The 22,780-nt window shown below is 44.3% G+C and overlaps 1 protein-coding gene across 1 annotated transcript in view; it reads left to right on the plus strand.

Annotated features, from left to right (window-relative positions):
- The window catches only part of LOC130361499 (opsin-3-like), a 338,004-nt gene that overhangs the window by 4,745 nt on the left and 310,479 nt on the right, over window positions 1–22,780 (plus strand). Inside the window, exons 2-3 of the mRNA XM_056564551.1 lie at window positions 278–446; window positions 12,497–12,825. Of these exons, the coding sequence (XP_056420526.1) occupies window positions 305–446; window positions 12,497–12,825 (471 nt within the window). The 5' untranslated portion in view covers window positions 278–304. The remainder of the gene's footprint in view (window positions 1–277; window positions 447–12,496; window positions 12,826–22,780) is intronic.

Genomic DNA, 22,780 nt, shown 5'->3' on the forward strand with positions numbered 1-22,780 from the left:
TATATATATATATATATTTTTTTTTTTTTTTTTTTTTTTTGGAGAGGCTGGTGTTTATATTGCACTGCATGCTCCTGCCACAGTACACATGGCTTTCCCTAGTTTCAGCCCCAGCTGCAGTAACAGCAGCAGTGTCACCTGCAGAAGTAACCATCACTATGGAACAGATCAGGCAAACTTGTCCCCAACTGGCCACCTGATGGTAGCCGTGTCACTTGGAATTATTGGAAGTTTGGGCTTCTTCAGTAACTTATTGGTCCTTGTCCTTTTCTGCCAGTACAAGATCCTGCGTTCGCCCATTAATATGCTCTTGATGAACATTTCCCTGAGTGACCTCATGGTCTGCATCCTGGGCACTCCATTCAGCTTTGCAGCAAGTACACAGGGACGCTGGCTCATTGGGGAGGCTGGCTGCATTTGGTACGGATTTATCAATTCACTTTTTGGTGAGTCTCATTTTCTGTTTGTCTCTTTAATATATTTGCTACCTTGTGATTGCTGTTTGCTGAGCTGTCAATTTTTTTATGTATCTCGCAATTTTGTCAGCAATTTTGAAATAAAATGCCATAACTACACTTGCCTGCAAGGCAGAAAGTTTTATTAGGTTAAGGACGGATCCACTTTGTATTTATTTAGATTATATTGACCTTGTTTTCTTTTCTTACTAAAGCATAACAATATTTTTTTTTCTTAAGTTTCTGCATGCTTTCAGTTGTCATTCTATTCCACTGTACATGACCGCTATATACCTATATACATATAACATACTAAAACAATTATAGTAAGTAAAAGTACATTCACTGCAAAACGTTATATATATATATGTGTGTGTGTGTGTATATATATATATATATATATTATGTGTATATATATATATATATATATATATATATATTTATGTAAAAGATTATATATGCATATATATATATATATATATATATATATATATATATATATATATATATAAGAAGAAATTGTACACCATTGTCTAGGGCAGTGTTTTACAACCAGGGTGCCTCCCGCTGTTGCAAAACTACACCTCCCAGCATGTCCGGACAGCCTTCATGCTGAGAGATGTGGTTTTGCAATGGACTGAAGGCACACTCGTTGGGAAACACTGATTTGGGGAATAGATACTTAGTTGCAAAGTTATCTCAAGTTTTTGTTAAACCTACAGAGATTGCACAAAAGCTACATCACATATCCCTAAACCTATTGCACATTACATGACCACTTTATACATATAGCATACTAAAACAATTATGTTAAGCAAAAGTACATGCTCTGTAAAATGTTAAAAAATAAAAAAAAAATATTATACCATTATCTAGGGCAGCTGTCTGGGCATGCTGGAAGTTGTAGTTTTGCAACACCTGTAGTCACACTGGTTGGGAATCTCTGATTTGGGGAATAGGTGACTGAATGCAAAGTTTTCTCAAGTTTCAGTCACACCTGCAGAGATTTCACAAAGACTACATAACATATTCCTAACTCACCTGTGTTATTCTACTTAATATAGTGCCTATTGCTTGGTATGGGTACAAACTTTACTTTTCATAACGGGAAAGTAAAGTTTGTACCCATACCAAGAAACGGGTACCATATTAGGTATCCACATAACATAAATACTTATGTAATAGGACTAGAGATGAGCGAACTTACAGTAAATTTGATTCGTCATGAACTTCTCGGCTCGGCAGTTGATGACTTATCCTGCCTAAATTAGTTCAGCTTTCAGGTGCTCCTGTGGGCTGGAAAAGGTGGATACAGTCCTAGGAGACTCTTTCCTAGGACTGTATCCACCTTTTCCAGCCCACCCCAGCACCTGAAAGCTGAACTAATTTATGCAGGATAAGTCATCAACTGCCGAGAAGTTCGTGACAAATTGAATTTACTGTAAGTTCGCTCATCTCTAAATAAGACTGCATGTTAGGCTGGGTTAACATATATAAGGCATCCGATATACACTGCTCAAAAAAATAAAGGGAACACTAAGATAACACATCCTAGATCTGAATGAATGAACTAATCATATGAAATACTTTCATCTTTACATAGTTGAATGTGCTAAAAAAAGAATCACACAAAAATGATCAATGGAAATCAAATTTATCATCCCAAGTGGAAAACCACACTACAGGTTGATCCAATTTTGATGTAGTGTCCTTAAAACAAGTCATAATGAGGCTCAGTAGTGTGTGTGTGTGGCCTCCACGTACCTGAATGACCTCCCTACAACGCCTGGGCATGCTCCTGATGAGGCAGCGGATGGTCTCCTGAGGGATGTCCTCCCAGACCTGGACTAAAGCATCCGCCAACTCCTGGACAGTCTGTGGTGCAATGTGGCATTGGTGGATCGAGCGAGACATGATGTCCCAGATGTACTCAATCGGACTCAGGTCTGGGGAACGAGCGGGCCAGTCCATAGCATCAATGCCTTTGTGCAACACTCACGTTTCTGTAGACAGGAACTCTGGTGTATGTGGATCCGCTGGACCTGCATGGCAGATGACTCGGGCCATGCCAGGGAGCGGAGTCTAAGGTGCTGCTGGTCTTCACCCGAGCCCGCCACAAAGCAGGATGGGCGTGCAGCTACAGGCGACACCCAGGTCGCTACCCCCGGCACGGCTCGACCACACAGGCGGCTGAGGAGATGCAAAGCACAGAAGGGATGAGACAACTCGTAGTCAGGATAGCTGAAGGTCAGGGCAGGCGGCACAGTAGCATAGTCGGGACGTAGCAGAAGTTCAGTAGGCAGGCGGCAGAGAAGCAAAGTCAAGGTCACAAGAGCCGGAGATCTGGTACACGGCAAGGCAATACTATGGAACGCTTTCACTAGGCTCAAGGCAACAAAGATCCGCCAGAGAACTGAGGAGGGTGGAGGAATATATCAACAAAACACAGGGGGTTACACTAATGAGCGTACTGGCCCTTAAAATCTTAAAACTCCAGTGTGCACACACCCTAAGCAAAGGGGACACGCGCGCCGGAGCAGAGAGGCGGAAGCATAGGCAGGGGAAACACCCGGAGAGTGACGGACTGGGGCTCGCATGCGGGAGCGTGCCATAATGCGAGTCCCAGCCCTGTCGGCAGCAGAAGGTAAGGGGACCATGCGCTCACGGCCAGCGTGTGAGGCCAGAGCGCATAGCGTAACACTTTGCCATGTCTGTATTGGCCTGTGTTCACACGCTATTGGATTGGTTGTGTGTGAGCAGTTTTATGTTCCCTGGTAAGGGAATAGTTGCTTGCTAGCCAATAACTCCTAGAGTGTGTCTAGATAAGGATCAGCTCTGTCTAACCTCAGAACTGGAGATACTTCATTATATCCTGACTTCCTAACATGCTGGACATGCTGCATTGAGCTCTTGGTGAAACACTCTGTATTTGAGCTTTTAATCTACTATTTAGCTCTAGCATGCACTTTTTATTTTCTGGTTTTAGCCAATGTTAGGTGGCATGCTTATAGATTTTAAGCTGTGTTTGTATAGTCAGTTTTAGGATTTGTATATTCTTTCTGCTATTTGTCTGTTCACACTGAGTTTTCTCTTTTTATCCGTTTATATGAAGTTCTGTGTTTTATATTTCTGTTTTCCTACTGGGTCAGCTTCTGACCACACTGTGGAGTGTGCCGCTGGCCAGTAGTCTATTTGGATTTATTATTAATGGCTACTTCTTTAGTGGAGTGTCCAGTTTGTGTGTCCAGTGAGAACAGTGTCCTATGTTAAATCCCTGTTACCGCTCCATGGGGACACCTTCTGGAGGTGTTCAGAGGGATTGCTATTCCTGTCTTGTGTTCAGAGTGAATAGTGTTCTATATTCATATCCTGTGTATTTAGGCATCCCTGTTACCTGTCCATGGGGCCTCAGAGGGTATTGTTACTCCTGGGTCTACTGGAGGTGTTCTGAGGGGATTGCGATTATTTCTGTCTTGTGTTCAGTGTAAACAGTGTTCTATAAATATATCCAGTGTATTTAGGCATCCCTGTAACCTATCCATGGGGACTCTGTGTCTACTGGAGGTTTTATGTGGGATTGTGATAATTCCTGTTTAGCGATAGATCCCGTTTACCTGTCCGTGGGAACTCAGAGGGTATTGTTATTCCTGTGTCTACCGGAGGTTTTTCTAGGGGATTAAGCTTATTCCTGTTTTGTTCTGGAGTATGTTCAGACTTATCCGTTTTCCTGTCTGGTGTTTTGAACTCTATATGTTTATTAGTTCTTTATTCAGATCTTTGGAGTTCTGTTCATGACCGCTTGTCTATAGTGTCCTCTGTTCACGACCACTGAGTCCTCTGTTCATGTCCAGCTGATGTAGTGTCCCCTGTGCTGCTCACAGATCTGTGTCCTCTGAACTTAATACTATAGAGTTCTATGTTCCTGTTATGTTTCTGGTTTGTGACCGACTATTTAATATTATGTGTTTTAATTTAGGCCCCTGCATTTTAGTTCAGGGAGGGATCGGCGCTCAGTTGTCGATCCACGGTTTAGGGTGGATGGGCAAGTAGGCAGGGAGAGCGGTTTTAGGGTTAGGTTAGGGCTCACTCTCCCTGTCCCCCTGGTCGGTCCCTGATAGTCTACCTCTTGTAGGAACTGCTGACACACTCCAGCCACATGAGGTCTAGCATTGTCTTGCATTAGGAGAAACCCAGGACCACCAGTATATGGTCTCGCAAGGGGTCTGAGGATTTCATCTTGGTACCTAATGGCAGTCAGGCTACCTCTGACAAGCACATGGAGGGCTGTGCAGCCCCCCAAAGAAATGCCACCCCACACCATTACTGACCCATTGCCAAACTGGTCTTGCTGGAGGATGTTGCAGGCAGCAGAACGTTCTCCATGGCATCTCCAGACTCTGTCACATGTGCTCAGTGTGAACTTGCTTTCATCTGTGAAGAGCACAGGGTGCCAGTGATGAATTTGCCAATCTTGGTGTTCTCTAGTAAATGTCAAACGTCCTGCACGGTGTTGGGCTGTAAGCACAACCCCCACCTGTGGACGTCAGGCCCTCACACCACCCTCATGGAGTCTGTTTCTGACCATTTGAGTGGACACATGCACATTTGTGGCCTGCTGGAGGTCATTTTACAGGGCTCTGGCAGTGCTCCTCCTTGCACAAAGGCAGAGGTAGCGGCCCTGCTGCAGTTTTTTTGCCCTCTTACGACCTCCTCCACGTCTCCTGATGTACTGGCCTTTCTGCTGGTAGCGCCTCCATGCTCTGAACACTACGTTGATAGACACAGCAAACCTTCTTGCCACAGCTCGCATTGATGTGCCATTCTGGATGAGCTGCACTACCTGAGCCACTTGTGTGGGTTGTAGACTCCGTCTCATACTACCACTAGAGTGTAAGTACCGCCAGCATTCAAAATGACCAAAACATCAGCCTGGAAGCATAGGAACTGAGAAGTGGTCTGTGCTCACCACCTGCAGAACCACTCCTTTATTGGGGGTGTCTTGCTAATTGCCTATCATTTCCACCTGTTGTCTGTTCCATTTGCACAACAGCAAGTGAAATTTATTGCCAATTAGTGTTGCTTCCTGAGTGGACAGTGTGATTTCACTGAAGTGAGATTGACTTGGAGTTACATTGTGTTGTTTAAGTGTTCCCTTTATTTTTTTGAGCAGTGTAGTTTCCCTCTGGCGTTCCCTGGAGGGAAACTGATGCTAGAACTGATCCCATTCATTTGAATGGGACAGTTCACAATCATCCAGCATATTAACCGCATGGTTGGACATACTGTGGAGCACCAGACAGGGGAACACAGAAACAATGGATGCCGGATGCCATACAACTGATGAAAACTTGTCATCAGTTGTGGCATCAGTTGTGTCCAGATCTAGGCTGAGTTCACCTATGCCAGATACTGGACATAAGTGAACCCAGCCTTGCACAGGATTTGTTATTTTGTGTATGTTGTGTTTATAAATATTTTGGAAAAATAAGGAAAATGCAGAGTATACTAACAACTTGAAAAATACCAGATTCCTATATGTATGTGTAACAAGCTATCTTTAAGAAGATGATCTAGTAATTCAGCACATCCTGCGGGGTGCCTAGTTCTGGATGACCATACTAGTTTATTAGGAGCGCAGTGTGAGAATAAGTCAGGAGAGAGTGTGCAAGCCGGCAGTGTCAGGAGGTGTGAGATTCAATTAGATGTTTGGAGACTGCTGGTTCATGACTGGAGGCTGTCAAAACTACAAGCTGTCAGAGTGTGATGAGAGTTGTAGTTTTGCAGTAACTGGAGACCCAGAGGTTGGAAACACTCTCTAAAGACAAAACATAAAGTATCTGGAACTTGTGAGTTAAAGGGGTACTCCGGAGGGGAAAAAAAAGTTTTAAAATCAACTGGTGCCATAAAGTTAAACATATTTGTAAATTACTTCTATTGAAAGATCGTAATCCTTCCAGTACTCATCAGCTGCTGTATGCTCCAGAAGAAGTTATGTAGTTCTTTCCAGTCTGACCACAGTGCTCTCTGCTGACACCTTTGTCCTTGTCAGGAACTGTTCGGAGCAGTACAGGTTTGTTATGGTGTGTTTCTGCTCTGGACAGTTCCTGACATGGACAGAAGTGTCAGCAGAGAGCACTGTGGTCAGAGTGGAAATAACTTCACAACTTCCTGTGGAGCATACAGCAGCTGATAAGTACAGGAAGGATTAAGGTTTTTATATAGAAGTCATTAGAAATCTGTATAACTTCCTGGCACCAGTTGATTTCAAAATATATATTTTTTCCTTTGGGGCACCCCTTTAATGAACATGAAATTAAGTGAATAAGTCTGGGATTAGGAATTAAAGTAAATATATCAGAAAAAAAAACTTGTTGTGGAGGGGGGATTCCATGGATTAGGACGCTCATCAATTCCAGGATCAAAGGGAATGAAGGGTAATAAAAAACAGACCGGAATCCTGTTGGACATTTTCACAGCCTTAGATTATAGGTCACTACCTTAATGGGTCAATGCTTGTCGATGTGATACGGAATAGGGCTGGGCTATTGGAAGCTAGAAGCTGGGATTAGTTTGTATCCACTTTCCCTAAGCACGTTGATTTTTCTTTGCCTCATTGATAATGTGTTAATGCTCTTAGTTCACAGAGCTTGTCTTTACCAGAAACTATTGAAGAATGTTCTCACTGAACCATGCACAGTGTTGTCCCACTAGAGATCAGGTTATACAGGGTTCCTGAAGAGAGCTCCTCTTTTTGGGTAACTTTTATCAGTTCTGTGGAAGCTAAATAATTTTGTTAAATTTAAAAGGAAAATGTCATCAGATTTTGCCATATATTCTTCCTCACCACACCTGAGGGAACATTCCTGTCGCAGGGATCGTGAGGATATATATATAGTTTAAAAGTGTCCCCTACCCCTATAATTACTGTATAAACTCGAGTATAAGCCGACCCGAATATAAGCCGAGGCCCCTAATTTCACCCCAAAAACCCAGGAAAAGTTATTGACTCGACTATAAGCCATGGGTGGGAAATACATCATCCCCCCATGTCATCATCCAGACCCCCGTCATCATGCTGACCGGGCATGCTGGGAGTTGTAGTTTTGAAACCTCTGGAGGTCCCCAGGTTGAAGTCCACTGCGGCCGCAGGTTGAAGACCACTGCATGAACGTCCCTGTGCGTCATCGTCAAGGCAACGTCACTAGTCCGGGCAGGCCCGGAGCGCGGAGAAGAGGGCCCCCCCGGTGAAAATGTACAGCCCGGAATGACTAATCCTCCCCACCGGACAGTCCCTGCAGCATAGATGGCCCGGACCAGCTCACCCTTCCTCCGAGGGGAGGTGAGTAGAAAACTAAAGGGGATGTCTGGATGATGACGAAGGCCGCAGTGGTCTTCAACCTGCGGACCTCCAGAGGTTTCAAAACTGCAACTCCCGGCATGCTGGAAGTTGTAGTTTTGCAACATCTGGAGGTCCGCAGGTTGAAGACCACTGAGAAGGGATTGACAGGCGCAGATTCGCTCGAGTATAAGCCGAGGGGGGCATTTTCAGCACGGAAAATCGTGCTGAAAAACTCGGCTTATACATGCATATGCATGCACCACTTGAGAAGGGGTCACACAATCTTTCATAAATACCCCGAAACACGTTTGGTGAAATTATACAGATACTGGAGCATATTGACCTCTGTTCACATTGTAAGAAATATGTGGACTTTGTTTTTTACCATTTTACCATTTTTTTTTTTTAACATGTAAATTTTTATTGAGAAAATTGTACAAATGGAAAAAAAAGTCGTACACAAAGAGATAATAACATATAAAAAGTGCATCGATTCACATTTGGTACATGGAGTAGAGAAAGTCAACTCTAGGCTGATTGTACATAAAAGCAAGACGTATACCTCTGTACTTTAGATCTAACATATTTTAAACAGAAACAAGAAATAAAAAACTGAGTATGAACCATATCAGGGTACTCATCACCACGATGTGTAAAGTATATAATTGAATAAGAAATAAAGTAGGGGGGGGGTCTAGGGATCAATGTTCCCATCAGGCAACTAGAAGTGCACAAGTGCAACTATAGTTGCACTGTATTATAAGGGCAGTTTAGCCATATAACCCACCTGGACATGAAAGTGCGTTCATTCCCTAAGGCACACGCTATCTTATATTCATGCCAACAGTTTGAATTGATATTATATATTATTTCTTTGACCGTGGGCACCGTCGCTGTTTTCCATTTCTTAGTGATATTATGTCTTGCTGCAATAAGTGCATGAATAATAACAGTTTTATGGAAGAAAGAATATTTACCATTCTTCAAGGATGACCACATCATTTGAATACCTGCATTAGCTGATAACAGCTTACTTTGGACATCGCAACAGATTACTGCATTGTACCTCCACAGAGAACTTTTTTGTTTGAAATATCTGTTTGAAATAACTGTGGCAAAAGAAAAAGCCATTTGAAAGTGTGCGCTCCTTATCTGATCAGCTGACTCTCGCTCCACATTCGATCAGCTGACCTGCCGTCAGACGCCGGCGAAAGTACACGCTGACGAGAACGCCCTCTGCCGCTCACCTACACCGGAGCTCGCTGGTGAGTACAGTATACTAACACCGCCCCAGCTTGAGCCGAACATACCCGCAGACCCGTATCGCAGGAGTGGTGAGTGGCACAAATGTGCCGACAACTATTATATTTCAGGCACCAATATATTTACAACGTACGGAGTACAACACGGAGCGCCACTTAAAGCTGTATGAACTGTGCTACTTTATTTACAGGAGGAGGACCTATTAGGATTTTGCAGAAATCTGTTGCAGGACTTTTTCTTTTGCAGGATTTGTCATATATAGGACTTTCCACATACAGGATTTTTCTTTGCAGGATTCTTCTTCATATTAATATTACAGGACTAATGAGTTCCGTTTGTTAATAAGATTGACTTCATAGGTGGTTGCTACGGACAACCACAAGGACATTATTCATTTTCAGGATCTTTTCCCTATATTTTTTAAGGATTTATTGTTTTTAGAAATCATTCTCGCAATATTGGAATAATCAATAACCACTATCCACGTTATTTCTTGCAACCTTTATTATGATTTTATTTTTTGCAATTTTTATATTATATTTTTTATATTTCTATTGGCTATACTTGGGAATATATATGTATGCATGGTATCTAATAATATTGTAAGAACTTTCACAAAGTACTCCTGCAGTAAAGAATTACTGTTTAATATACAACTATACTCTTTTCCTTTTCTCTGAGACAACAAACATCCGTCCAATACTATTTTATATAGGAGTGTGCTGAGGACTGAAACCCTGTCCCTTCTAAAACATTTTTGTTACATTTATTCTCTGTGGGTGAGAATATTCAGTTAACCTCGCACGCCCGACACTGTGAGCTGCACAGATCGCTTTTTTCTATAGTGTGAAAGGAGCCTAAAAATGTCCTCAATACTTTCCTCTCAATGTTATAGTGACTGGTCCAGCAAATGGGAGGTTACATGTAGAAGTCATGTTTAGCAAGATTCAGATTACACTACGGGTATGTTTCTGCGCAAATATGGCTGAAGGTCAGCATTGCATGCTACAATCGTTTTCCTCTGAGAAACTTGTGGGAACTATGTGTCAAGTCTTAATAAAGTCTTTCTCCTAGACAGTAAAAAAAAGTCTTACTCCTAGACAGAATTTGGTGGGCTCTAGCATAGTTGGGATTCATTCCTTGATCAGTCCCAGGAGATATTCCAAGCGCTAAACATTTAGTTCACATTTGAATGGGTTTTTCTAGCTTTGGATATTTTCTTCACCCATTCAGGGCATAGAAAAGAGAATACAATTTCATTTTGACAGTGAATGCTAAAGTGGCTTAAAGGGGTGCTCCAGTAGAAAACATTTTTTTTTTTTAAATCAACTGGCGATTTTTAGTCTGACCACAGTGCTCTCTGCTGACTCCTTTGTCCATGTCAGGAACTGTCCAGAGTACAAGCAAATCCCCATAGCAAACCTATCCTGCCCTAGACAGCTTCTGACATCGACAGAGCTGTCAGCAGAGAGCACTGTGGTCAGACCAAAAGGAAATTCTAAAAGAAAAGAACTTCCTGTGGAGCATACAGCAGCTGATAAGTACTGGAATGATTAAGATTTTTAAATGGAAGTAATTTGCAAAGCTGTTTAACTTTCTGGCAGCAGTTGATTTAAAAAAAAAAAAAAGAAAATTTCCACCAGAGTACACCTTTTAGATGAACAAACCCTCTACAAGTAAGGCTAATCCACAGTTAGTGATCTATGTCTAGTAGAGGCATAGGAGGTCTACAAGACGCAGAAGGTCATTTATCATTGTGTGTCTTTCGAAAATGTTTTAATGTCATTTATTTGCTTTGGTTTATCTTATGTGCAACATATTTTTCATTATATCATTTAGGGGTTAACCCATTTGGCGCATGTCAGCAAAAAACAATAAATAACTTCAGAACATCAATTTGTATGATTCTTCCTCTCCTACTTATCCCACACATTTCTGCAACTATAAGAGAAAAAACCTGTTGATTTATTTCCCCATTTCTTACACTTTATTGATGTGACATCACAAGGTTTTAGTCAGACAAGCTGCTGTTACATCACAATCTTTTAAAGGGGTTCTCCGGTGGAAAACATTATTTATTTATTTTTTTTTAAATGAACTGGTGCCAGAAAGTTAAACAGATTTGGAAATTACTTCTATTTAAAATGTTTAATCCTTTCTGTACTTATTAGCAGCTGTATGTTACAGAGGAAATTATTTTATTTTTGAATTTCTTTTTGTCTTGTCCACGGTGCTCTCTGCTGACACCTCTGTCCGTGTCAGGAACTGTCTAGAGCAGCATATGTTTGCTATGGGGATTTTCTCCTGCTCTGGAAAGTTCCTGATACGGGCATCAGGTGTCAGCAGAGAGCACTGTAGACAAGACAAAAAAGAAATTCCAAAAGAAAAGAATTTCCTCTGTAGTATATAGCAGCTAATAAGTATAGGAAGGGTAAGATTTTTTTAATAGAGTAATTTACAAATCTGTTTAACTTTCTGGCACCAGTTCATTAAAAAAAAAAATTTCCACCGGAGTACCCTTTTAAGTCAACTCCTACATTAGCAGTTCCTAAATTTTTCCCAAATTAGCAGTTCTTGCACAGGGTTTTTTTTGCTGGAGGTATCTGCCCCAGAGGCCTCTACTCTTTAGTTGGGGTTACACCTAATGACAGCCCTAAGTCCTCAACCCCTAGAAGTCAGTCTTCCATTAGCAGATGCAAAGCTCCTGAATGAAAATTGCACAATAAGTACTTTAATGTTGTTAAGCTGGATTCATAGGTGAACAGTATATGAGAGTCCTCATTAAGAAATTGTATTATGTGTCTTTGAAGTTATTACACCTAATGTACAAGTTGATGTAATTATGTCTTAAAGCGTACCTGTCATTTCAAAATGTATTTATTTATTTTAAATCCTGCATAATTTTGTTAGATTAACCCTTCATAGTGGTAACAAGATGAATTTAGTGCTTTCACTGCTATTATTAAGCCCCTGAGGGCCCCCTCCTTGTGCACATGCTATTTCTCATTCTCTCCAGTACGGAAGTTGGAACCAGAACTAAGGTATTTGTCAGCAGTACACACACACATAGACTTCCTTTCCTTTACTTCTCTGGCCAATCATAGCACAGCACATCCTCTCAGCTTTACCATGACATGGTGCTGAAGTAAGTGCACTGAATTGAACAGGTTACCACTGTGCTGAGCTGTTGATTTACACAGTACAGTACTTTAGATGACATTTGGGGGAAAAAGGAGTTACTGATTCATTAGGTTTGCAATATGCTTTGTGTGTGAAAAAAAGACACAGCAGCAGTATCACAGCAAGGAAATGGTTACTCTAAGCACCAAGTTGCTGCTAAAAGAAAAGCTAAAGGGAGGAGCGCACTGGAGCAACCTAGACGTACTACAGCTGCTTATTCTACATGTATAATTTCTTTTCATTCTCTATTTCCCTCTAGGAACAGTATCTTTGGTATCTCTGGCTGTATTGTCTTATGAACGTTACTGCACCATGCTTGGGAGCACAGAAGCAGATGTCACAAACTACAAGAAAGCTTGGCTTGGAATCCTGGTTTCTTGGTCCTACTCTTTGTTCTGGACTTTGCCTCCACTTTTTGGATGGAGCAGCTATGGTCCAGAAGGGCCTGGTACTACTTGTTCAGTGAACTGGCACTCACGTGATGCCATGAACACATCATATATTGTGTGTCTTTTTGTTTTCTGCTTGGCCCTACCCTTCTTCGTGATTGTTTACTGTTATGGAAGACTTCTGGTTGCCATCAGACAGGTATGGAAAATTATGGTATAGAGTAAGGTCAGCCTATTTGGGCACCCTTTAATACAGTTTATAATAAATGAATGTAATATAATAGTTGCATGCTTCAGACATACACAGTGGCCACACTTAAGCATTTGACCATATAAGTTGCTGTGCACCTATACCCAATGCCAACTTCCAGGGTATAGATATAGAATTATCTTCATTCAACCCACTGCAAGGGAAACAAATTGTAAAATCTGAAAGTAAGTTGTTGGGTATACAATGTGTTGATGTTGTTTAACAAGATCTCCTATAATAATAATTATTATTATTATCATCATCATACAAGACCTATAATAATTATTATCATCATCATATATCAAATTTGTACTCCGGAAAACACTAGAGCCAGGAAAACAGTTCTATGTTGGTAAGTTCATCAACATGTTTGGATCATCTTCATGAGAAATACATTGTGTCACTTCCATCTAACGAAGGCCTGTTGGAGTTACACTGTAATTATGTATAGCTCACTCTATTGTATTAGATCAAAGCACAATAATAACTTGTGTATAGTTCACACTGTATGCCATTTAATGAACTAAGATATCTTGGCCATGTGGCCTCTGATGATGGTATTCACTAGCAAACACTATTTATCTATTTAGTTGGCTAAGTCTATCAAGTCTGTTGACCTTAAAGGGGTACACTGCCCCTAGACATCTTATCCTCTTTCTAAAGGATAGGGGATAAGATGTCTGATCTCGGCTGTGGCACCCCAGATATCCGTGCACGAAGCAAAATTCTCTCCATGACGGATGACTGGCGATGCGGGGTGGAGGCTCATGATGTCATGGTCACACCCCTCTCGTGACATCACGGCCATGCCCCCTCAATGCAAGTCAATGGAAAGGGGTGTGATGGCCGTCACGCCCCTTCCCAGAGACTTGCATTGAAGGGGCGTGGCTGTGACATCATGAGCAGGGCACGGCTGTGACGTCCCTACCCTCCAGCGCTGCACCTGATGCTCTAAACTAATGCCAGGTGCAGCAGGGAGATCGTGGGGTCTCCAGCGACAGGACCCCTGTGATCAGACATCTTATCCCCTATCCTTTGGATAGGATGCCTAGGGGCGGAGTACCCCTTTAATGTTTCGGGTTACCCTCTGGGGGATTTCTGTGCGAGAGACATTTGTTATGCCAATATCACGTCTTTGGATCTGTCTGGTATCCTAAATTCAATCCATTTGTTTATGTAAGGCTATGTTCTCACATTACAGTATTTTGGTCTGTATTGTTAGCCAAAGCATGAGAGGGAGTATTTCTCTTTGTTAGCTCTACTTCTGGTTTTGGTTAAAAAAATACTGGCCAAAATGAGTGTCACGATGCCGGCTGGCAGGTAGTGGATCCTCTGTGCCAGAGAGGGATTGGCGTGGACCGTGCTAGTGGATCGGTTCTAAGTCACTACTGGTTTTCACCAGAGCCCGCCGCAAAGCGGGATGGTCTTGCTGTGGCGGTAGTGACCAGGTCGTATCCACTAGCAACGGCTCAACCTCTCTGGCTGCTGAAGATAGGCGCGGTACAAGGGAGTAGACAGAAGCAAGGTCGGACGTAGCAGAAGGTCGGGGCAGGCAGCAAGGATCGTAGTCAGGGGCAACGGCAGGAGGTCTGGAACACAGGCTAGGAACACACAAAGGAAACGCTTTCACTGGCACGATGGCAACAAGATCCGGCAAGGGAGTGCAGGGGAAGTGAGGTGATATAGGGAAGTGCACAGGTGAACACACTAATTGGAATCACTGCGCCAATCAGCGGCGCAGTGGCCCTTTAAATCGCAAAGACCCGGCGCGCGCGCGCCCTAGGGAGCGGGGCCGCGCGCGCCGGGACAGGACCGAGGGAGAGCGAGTCAGGTACGGGAGCCGGGGTGCGCATCGCGAGCGGGCGCTACCCGCATCGCGAATCGCATCCCGGCTGGAGGCGGTATCGCAGCGCCCCGGGTCAGTGGATCTGACCGGGGCGCTGCAGTGAGGAGAGTGTAGCGAGCGCTCCGGGGAGGAGCGGGGACCCGGAGCGCTCGGCGTAACAGTACCCCCCCCCTTGGGTCTCCCCCTCTTTTTAGAGCCTGAGAACCTGAGGAGTAGACTTTTGTCTAGGATATTGTCCTCAGGTTCCCAGGATCTCTCTTCTGGACCACAACCCTCCCAATCCACTAAAAAAAAGGTTTTCCCTCTGACCTTTTTGGATGCCAGAATCTCTTTGACGGAGAAGATGTCCGAGGAGCCGGAAACAGGAGTGGGAGGAACAGATTTGGGAGAGAAACGGTTGATGATAAGTGGTTTAAGAAGAGAAACGTGAAAGGCATTAGGAATACGAAGAGAAGGAGGAAGAAGAAGTTTGTAAGAGACAGGATTAATCTGGCACAAAATTTTGAAAGGACCAAGATAGCGTGGTCCCAACTTGTAGCTAGGGACACGGAAGCGGACATATTTAGCGGAGAGCCATACCTTGTCTCCAGGGGAAAAAAATGGGAGGAGCTCTTCTTTTCTTATCCGCGAACTTCTTCATGCGTGATGAAGCCTGTAAGAGAGAATTTTGGGTCTCTCTCCATATGATGGAGAGGTCACGAGAAATTTCATCCACAGCGGGCAGACCAGAGGGCAAGGGGGTAGGGAGGGGGGGAAGAGGGTGACGGCCGTACACCACGAAAAATGGGGATTTGGAGGAAGATTCAGAGACTCTGAAGTTATACGAGAATTCGGCCCATGGAAGAAGATCTGCCCAGTCATCCTGGCGGGAGGAAACAAAATGTCGTAAATAATCACCCAAGACCTGGTTAATTCTTTCTACTTGTCCGTTGGATTGAGGATGATATGCAGAAGAAAAATTTAATTTAATCTTGAGTTGTTTACAGAGAGCCCTCCAGAATTTAGACACGAATTGGACGCCTCTATCCGAGACGATCTGCGTAGGCAACCCGTGAAGACGAAAAATGTGTACAAAAAATTGTTTAGCCAACTGAGGCGCTGAAGGAAGACCAGGAAGAGGGATGAAATGTGCCATTTTGGAGAATCGATCAACGACCACCCAAATAACAGTGTTGCCACGGGAAGGGGGTAAATCAGTAATAAAATCCATACCAATCAAAGACCAAGGCTGTTCGGGGACAGGCAGAGGATGAAGAAAACCAGCGGGCTTCTGGCGAGGAGTCTTATCCCGGGCACAGATAGTGCAGGCTCGCACAAAGTCCACAACATCCGTCTCCAGAGTCGGCCACCAATAGAAGCGAGAGATGAGTTGCACAGATTTCTTAATGCCCGCATGACCTGCGAGATGGGAGGAGTGACCCCATTTGAGGATTCCGAGGCGTTGGCGTGGAGAAACAAAGGTCTTTCCTGGAGGAGTTTGCCTGATGGAGGCTGGAGAAGTGGAAATCAGGCAGTCAGGAGGAATGATGTGTTGCGGAGCAAGTTCAACTTCAGAAGCATCTGAGGAACGAGAGAGAGCATCGGCCCTAATGTTCTTATCGGCAGGCCGAAAGTGGATTTCAAAATTAAATCGGGCAAAGAACAGAGACCACCTGGCCTGGCGAGGATTCAGCCGTTGGGCAGACTGGAGGTAGGAGAGGTTCTTGTGATCGGTGTAAATAATAACTGGAAATCTTGATCCCTCCAGCAGATGCCTCCATTCCTCAAGTGCTAATTTAATGGCTAGAAGCTCTCGATCCCCGATGGAGTAGTTCCTCTCCGCCGGAGAGAAGGTCCTAGAAAAAAAACCACAAGTAACAGCATGCCCGGAAGAGTTTTTTTGTAGAAGGACAGCTCCAGCTCCCACTGAGGAGGCATCAACCTCCAATAGAAAGGGTTTAGATGGGTCAGGTCTGGAGAGCACAGGAGCCGAAGAAAAGGCAGACTTGAGCCGTTTAAAGGCGTCTTCCGCTTGAGGAGGCCAAGACTTGAGATCGGCATTTTTTTTGGTTAAAGCCACGATAGGAGCCACAACGGTAGAAAAATGTGGAATAAATTGCCTGTAATAATTGGCGAACCCCAAAAAACGTTGGATAGCACGGAGTCCTGAGGGGCGTGGCCAATCTAGAACGGCAGAGAGTTTGTCTGGATCCATTTGTAGTCCCTGGCCAGAGACCAAGTATCCTAAGAAAGGAAGAGATTGGCATTCAAACAGACATTTCTCTATTTTGGCATAGAGTTGATTGTCACGAAGTCTCTGAAGAACCATACGGACATGCTGGCGGTGTTCTTCTAGATTGGCAGAAAAAATCAGGATATCGTCCAGATATACAACAACACAGGAGTATAAAAGATCATGAAAAATTTCATTAACAAAGTCTTGGAAGACGGCAGGGGCGTTGCACAGGCCAAAGGGCATGACCAGATACTCAAAGTGTCCATCTCTGGTGTTAAATGCCGTTTTCCATTCATCCCCCTCTCTGATGCGGATGAGATTATAAGCACCTCTTAAGTCCAGTTTGGTAAAGATGTGGGCACCTTGGAGGCGATCAAAGAGTTCAGAGATGAGGGGTAGGGGGTAGCGGTTCTTAACCGTGATTTTATTAAGACCGCGGTAGTCAATGCAAGGACGTAGGGAGCCATCTTTTTTGGACACAAAGAAAAATCCGGCTCCGGCAGGAGAGGAGGATTTACGGATAAAGCCCTTTTTTAAATTTTCCTGGACGTATTCAGACATGGCAAGAGTCTCTGGGGCGGACAGAGGATAAATTCTGCCCCGGGGTGGAGTAGTGCCCGGGAGGAGGTCGATAGGACAATCATAAGGCCTGTGAGGAGGTAGAGTCTCAGCTTGTTTTTTGCAAAAAACATCCGCAAAGTCCATATAGGCCTTAGGGAGACCGGTTACAGGAGGAACCACAGAGTCACGGCAAGGGTTACTGGGAACCGGTTTTAGGCAGTCCTTGGAACAAGAGGGCCCCCAACTCTTGATCTCCCCAGTGGACCAATCCAGGGTTGGGGAATGAAGTTGAAGCCAGGGAAGTCCAAGGAGAATTTCAGAAGTGCAATTGGGGAGGACCAAAAGTTCAATCCTCTCGTGATGAGATCCGATGCACATTAGAAGGGGCTCCGTGCGGAAACGTATGGTACAGTCCAATCTTTCATTGTTTACACAATTGATGTAGAGGGGTCTGGCGAGACTGGTCACTGGGATGTTGAACCTGTTGACGAGAGAGGCCAAAATAAAATTTCCTGCAGATCCGGAGTCCAAGAAGGCCATAGTAGAGAAGGAGAAGGCAGAGGCAGATATCCGCACAGGCACAGTAAGACGTGGAGAAGCAGAGTAGACATCAAGGACTGTCTCACCTTTGTGCGGAGTCAGCGTACGTCTTTCCAGGCGGGGAGGACGGATAGGACAATCCTTCAGGAAGTGTTCGGTACTAGCACAGTACAGGCAGAGATTCTCCATGCGGCGTCGTGTCCTCTCTTGGAGTGTCAGGCGAGACCGGTCGACCTGCATAGCCTCCACGGCGGGAGGCACAGGAACAGATTGCAGGGGACCAGAGGAGAGAGGAGCCGAGGAGAAGAAACGCCTCGTGCGAACAGAGTCCATATCCTGGCGGAGCTCCTGACGCCTTTCGGAAAAACGCATGTCAATGCGAGTGGCAAGGTGAATGAGTTCATGTAGATTAGCAGGGATTTCTCGTGCGGCCAGAACATCTTTAATGTTGCTGGATAGGCCTTTTTTAAAGGTCGCGCAGAGGGCCTCATTATTCCAGGATAATTCTGAAGCAAGAGTACGGAATTGTACGGCATACTCGCCAACGGAAGAATTACCCTGGACCAGGTTCAACAGGGCAGTCTCAGCAGAAGAGGCTCGGGCAGGTTCCTCAAAGACACTTCGGATTTCCGAGAAGAAGGAGTGTACAGAGGCAGTGACGGGGTCATTGCGGTCCCAGAGCGGTGTGGCCCAAGACAGGGCTTTTCCAGATAGAAGGCTGACTACGAAAGCCACCTTAGACCTTTCAGTGGGAAACTGGTCCGACATCATCTCCAAGTGCAGGGAACATTGGGAAAGAAAGCCACGGCAAAACTTAGAGTCCCCATCAAATTTATCCGGCAAGGATAGGCGTAGACCAGAAGCGGCCACTCGCTGCGGAGGAGGTGCAGGAGCTGGCGGAGGAGATGATTGCTGAAGCTGTGGTAGTAACTGCTGTAGCATAACGGTCAGTTGAGACAGCTGTTGGCCTTGTTGCGCTATCTGTTGTGACTGCTGGGCGACCACCGTGGTGAGGTCAGCGACAACTGGCAGAGGAACTTCAGCGGGATCCATGGCCGGATCTACTGTCACGATGCCGGCTGGCAGGTAGTGGATCCTCTGTGCCAGAGAGGGATTGGCGTGGACCGTGCTAGTGGATCGGTTCTAAGTCACTACTGGTTTTCACCAGAGCCCGCCGCAAAGCGGGATGGTCTTGCTGCGGCGGTAGTGACCAGGTCGTATCCACTAGCAACGGCTCAACCTCTCTGGCTGCTGAAGATAGGCGCGGTACAAGGGAGTAGACAGAAGCAAGGTCGGACGTAGCAGAAGGTCGGGGCAGGCAGCAAGGATCGTAGTCAGGGGCAACGGCAGGAGGTCTGGAACACAGGCTAGGAACACACAAAGGAAACGCTTTCACTGGCACGATGGCAACAAGATCCGGCAAGGGAGTGCAGGGGAAGTGAGGTGATATAGGGAAGTGCACAGGTGAACACACTAATTGGAATCACTGCGCCAATCAGCGGCGCAGTGGCCCTTTAAATCGCAAAGACCCGGCGCGTGCGCCCTAGGGAGCGGGGCCGCGCGCGCCGGGACAGGACCGAGGGAGAGCGAGTCAGGTACGGGAGCCGGGGTGCGCATCGCGAGCGGGCGCTACCCGCATCGCGAATCACATCCCGGCTGGAGGCGGTATCGCAGCGCCCCGGGTCAGTGGATCTGACCGGGGCGCTGCAGTGAGGAGAGTGTAGCGAGCGCTCCGGGGAGGAGCGGGGACCCGGAGCGCTCGGCGTAACAATGAGGTAACAACTGTTAAAGAAAAATTCACAAGAAACTGAGTGGAGGATAGCCTTAGACTGAATGCTGTTTCACATTTTAAAGGATATGTCTTTAAAAAAAAAAAAAAAGCTCTTCAAATACAGTAGATGCTGGCAAGGACTGGTTTAACCCCTTAAGGACCACATATGTAAGTGTACGTCCTGGTTTGGCGGTACTTTCGACACCAGGATGTACATTTACACACTGTGTATGACCGCGAGCATCGGAGCGGTGCTCGCATCATACACGGCAGGTTCTGGCTGCTATCAGCAGCCAGGGACCCACCAGTAATGGCCGACATCCGCGATCACATGGATGTCCGCCATTAACCCCTCAGATGCCGTGATCAGTACAGATCACGTCATCTCAGCGCTGTTGCGGCGATCCAATCATCTGTAATGGCAGACAGAGGTCCCCTTACCTGCCTCCGTCCGTCTCCCAGCGTCTCCTGCTCTGGTCTGAGATCGAGCAGACCGGAGTAGAAGATCACCGATAATACTGATTGGTGCTATGTCCTATGCATAGCACTGAACAGTATTAGCAATCAAATGATTGCTATAGATAGTCCCTATGGGGACATAAAAAGTCTAAAAAAAAAAAGTTGAAAAATGTAAAAATAAAAAGTAAGTGAAAAATCCCCTCCCTCGATAAAAATTAAAATGGTCAGTTTTCCCCATTTTAACCCCAAAAAGCGTAAACATTTTTTTTATAAACATATTTGGTATCGCCGTGTGTAAATATCCGAACTATCTAAATATAATGTTAATGATCCCGTACGGTGAACGGCATAAACGTAAAAAATAAAAAAAAAATCCAAAAATGCAGCTTTTTTGTCACATTTTATTTGCCCTCAAACCGCCCTATATACGGAAAAATGAAAAAGTTATAGGTGGTCAAAATAGGGCAATTTTAGATTACTGATTTTGTACAAAAAGTTTTAGATTTTTTTAAGCAGTACAAAAATATAAAAGTATCTAGCCATGGGTATCATTTCAATCATATTGACCCACAGAATAAAGAACACATGTCAACACACGTCTGAAAACTAAACCCTCCAAAATTTGCAAAATTATGGTTTTCATTTAAATTTCCTCCCTAAAAAAATTTCATTACATTACAAAGTACAATTGATTATGCAAAAAACAAGCCCTTATATGGGTCTGTAGATGGAAATATAAAAGAGTTATGGATTTTAGAAGGCGAGGAGGAAAAAATGAAAACTCAAAAATAAAATTGGCCTGGTCCTTAAGGTGAAAATGGGCTTGGTCCTTAAGGGGTTAAAGAGTACCTCTGATGAAAAAAGCTTTTATATATTAAAGATAAATCCCTAATGAACAATTTTTCAATTGGTTTTAATTAAAAAAATTGCCTCCTTTCAAGTTTATTTTACATTTAAAAACTTCACCACTAGAGGTCTCCTTATTAGTCCTGGCCTCAAGCATTTCTAGTGATTTCGGACTCAGGGCACAAGTCCGAAATTACTTTGCAGCCTAGACACGTACGAACTGAGCGCAGCTCCTGCCTGGCAGCTCTTTCTTCCGATGTTCTTCCAATCTGTATGGCACATGCAAAGCCAAACAGAAAGGAGGAGACTCAGAAGCTGTCGTCACTGCCTTGTGCTGGGGCTGTATGAGCACTCCCGAGAGGGATCGTAGCATACAGGAAGAAGGGCAGAAGCAAGCCCCGGCGGCTGATGTTGCACCTGCTGGGCCACGCCCACTTCCTCTCCTCGCACAAGGCAAGGAACTGAGTTGCCGAAGATCAATGAATTAAGGTATTTTTAAGGGGTTTTGAAATAAAATAAAAAAGTACAGGGATACAGTTAGTTAGAGTGAGGGACAGATTTGGAGGCGGATTGGGGAGAGTGTAGTTGATGATAGGTACTCTTTAATGTTCACAGACTGCAAATACAGAAAAACATCATCTACATGGGTGGATTTATTAAAACCTGTGTAAAAGAAGAATGGTGCAGTTGCCCCAATCAGATTGCTTCTTTCATTTTTCAGAGGCCATTAAAAAAATAAAAAATTAAAGACGCAATCTGATTGGTTGTTATAAGCAACTGGACCACTCTTCTTCAACTGTTCAGTTTTCTCTCCAAGGGTGAGATCCATGATCCCCCTTGACTCTTTGGGGGGAAGTCATCATTTATGATCTACTCTACTGATAGATTTTGAACACAAATGTTGCAGTGATTTTAACGTGCGTGGGGCAAATTTATCAAATGTCACACAGCACTTGTCGCAGCGTGGTGACAGTGAAGATGCTTTTTTAGGGCTGGTGGGAGTTGGCTAAATTAGAATGTAAAAGTGGTCATGTGTTGCAAAATATGTGACTTTTTGCACTTGATAAATCACCAACCACTGCAAAAACTTGCACGGAAACTGGCTGTGGCAATTTATACTGCAAATTTTGACTAGAAAAAACAAATAGGGTTAACAGTTTGATGAATTCTCCCTATGTGCTGAATTGGGGAAGCCCCAGCGGTGGTGACCTGTAGGTATTCCATAAGACACTCCCAGCACAACACGATAACCTAAGCGCAACTCCTAAGATGGTGCACTTTTCACATCATCTCAAACTATCCTGTCTATTATTTTCTTTTTTCTTAGCATATGAGCTGTATCTAGAATAAATAGTCCACTTCCTGTACTATATTTACTGTATGTAATACGGACAAAAAACTACTTTTCCTAGATGGCAGTTTCTGCTGGTAATCTACTAAGAAAATACAGCCCGAAATATTAAAAAGTACAGTGCTCATAAAAGCTATTGTGCTGTTTATTGGTGTACAGTTGTCCTTCAATTTACAATATTATTTGGTTCCAGGACAACCATTGTATGTTGAAAGTCCTGCAGGAATGTGTGGGAACTGAGTTTCTGCACTTTTTCCACAGCAGAAACATCAGTCCCATTAGCAGGACAAGCCCTTGAGTTGAAATCTTGGGTGA

This window comes from Hyla sarda, chromosome 3 (genome assembly GCF_029499605.1).
Source record: "Hyla sarda isolate aHylSar1 chromosome 3, aHylSar1.hap1, whole genome shotgun sequence".
Classification (NCBI taxonomy): Eukaryota; Metazoa; Chordata; class Amphibia; order Anura; family Hylidae; genus Hyla; species Hyla sarda.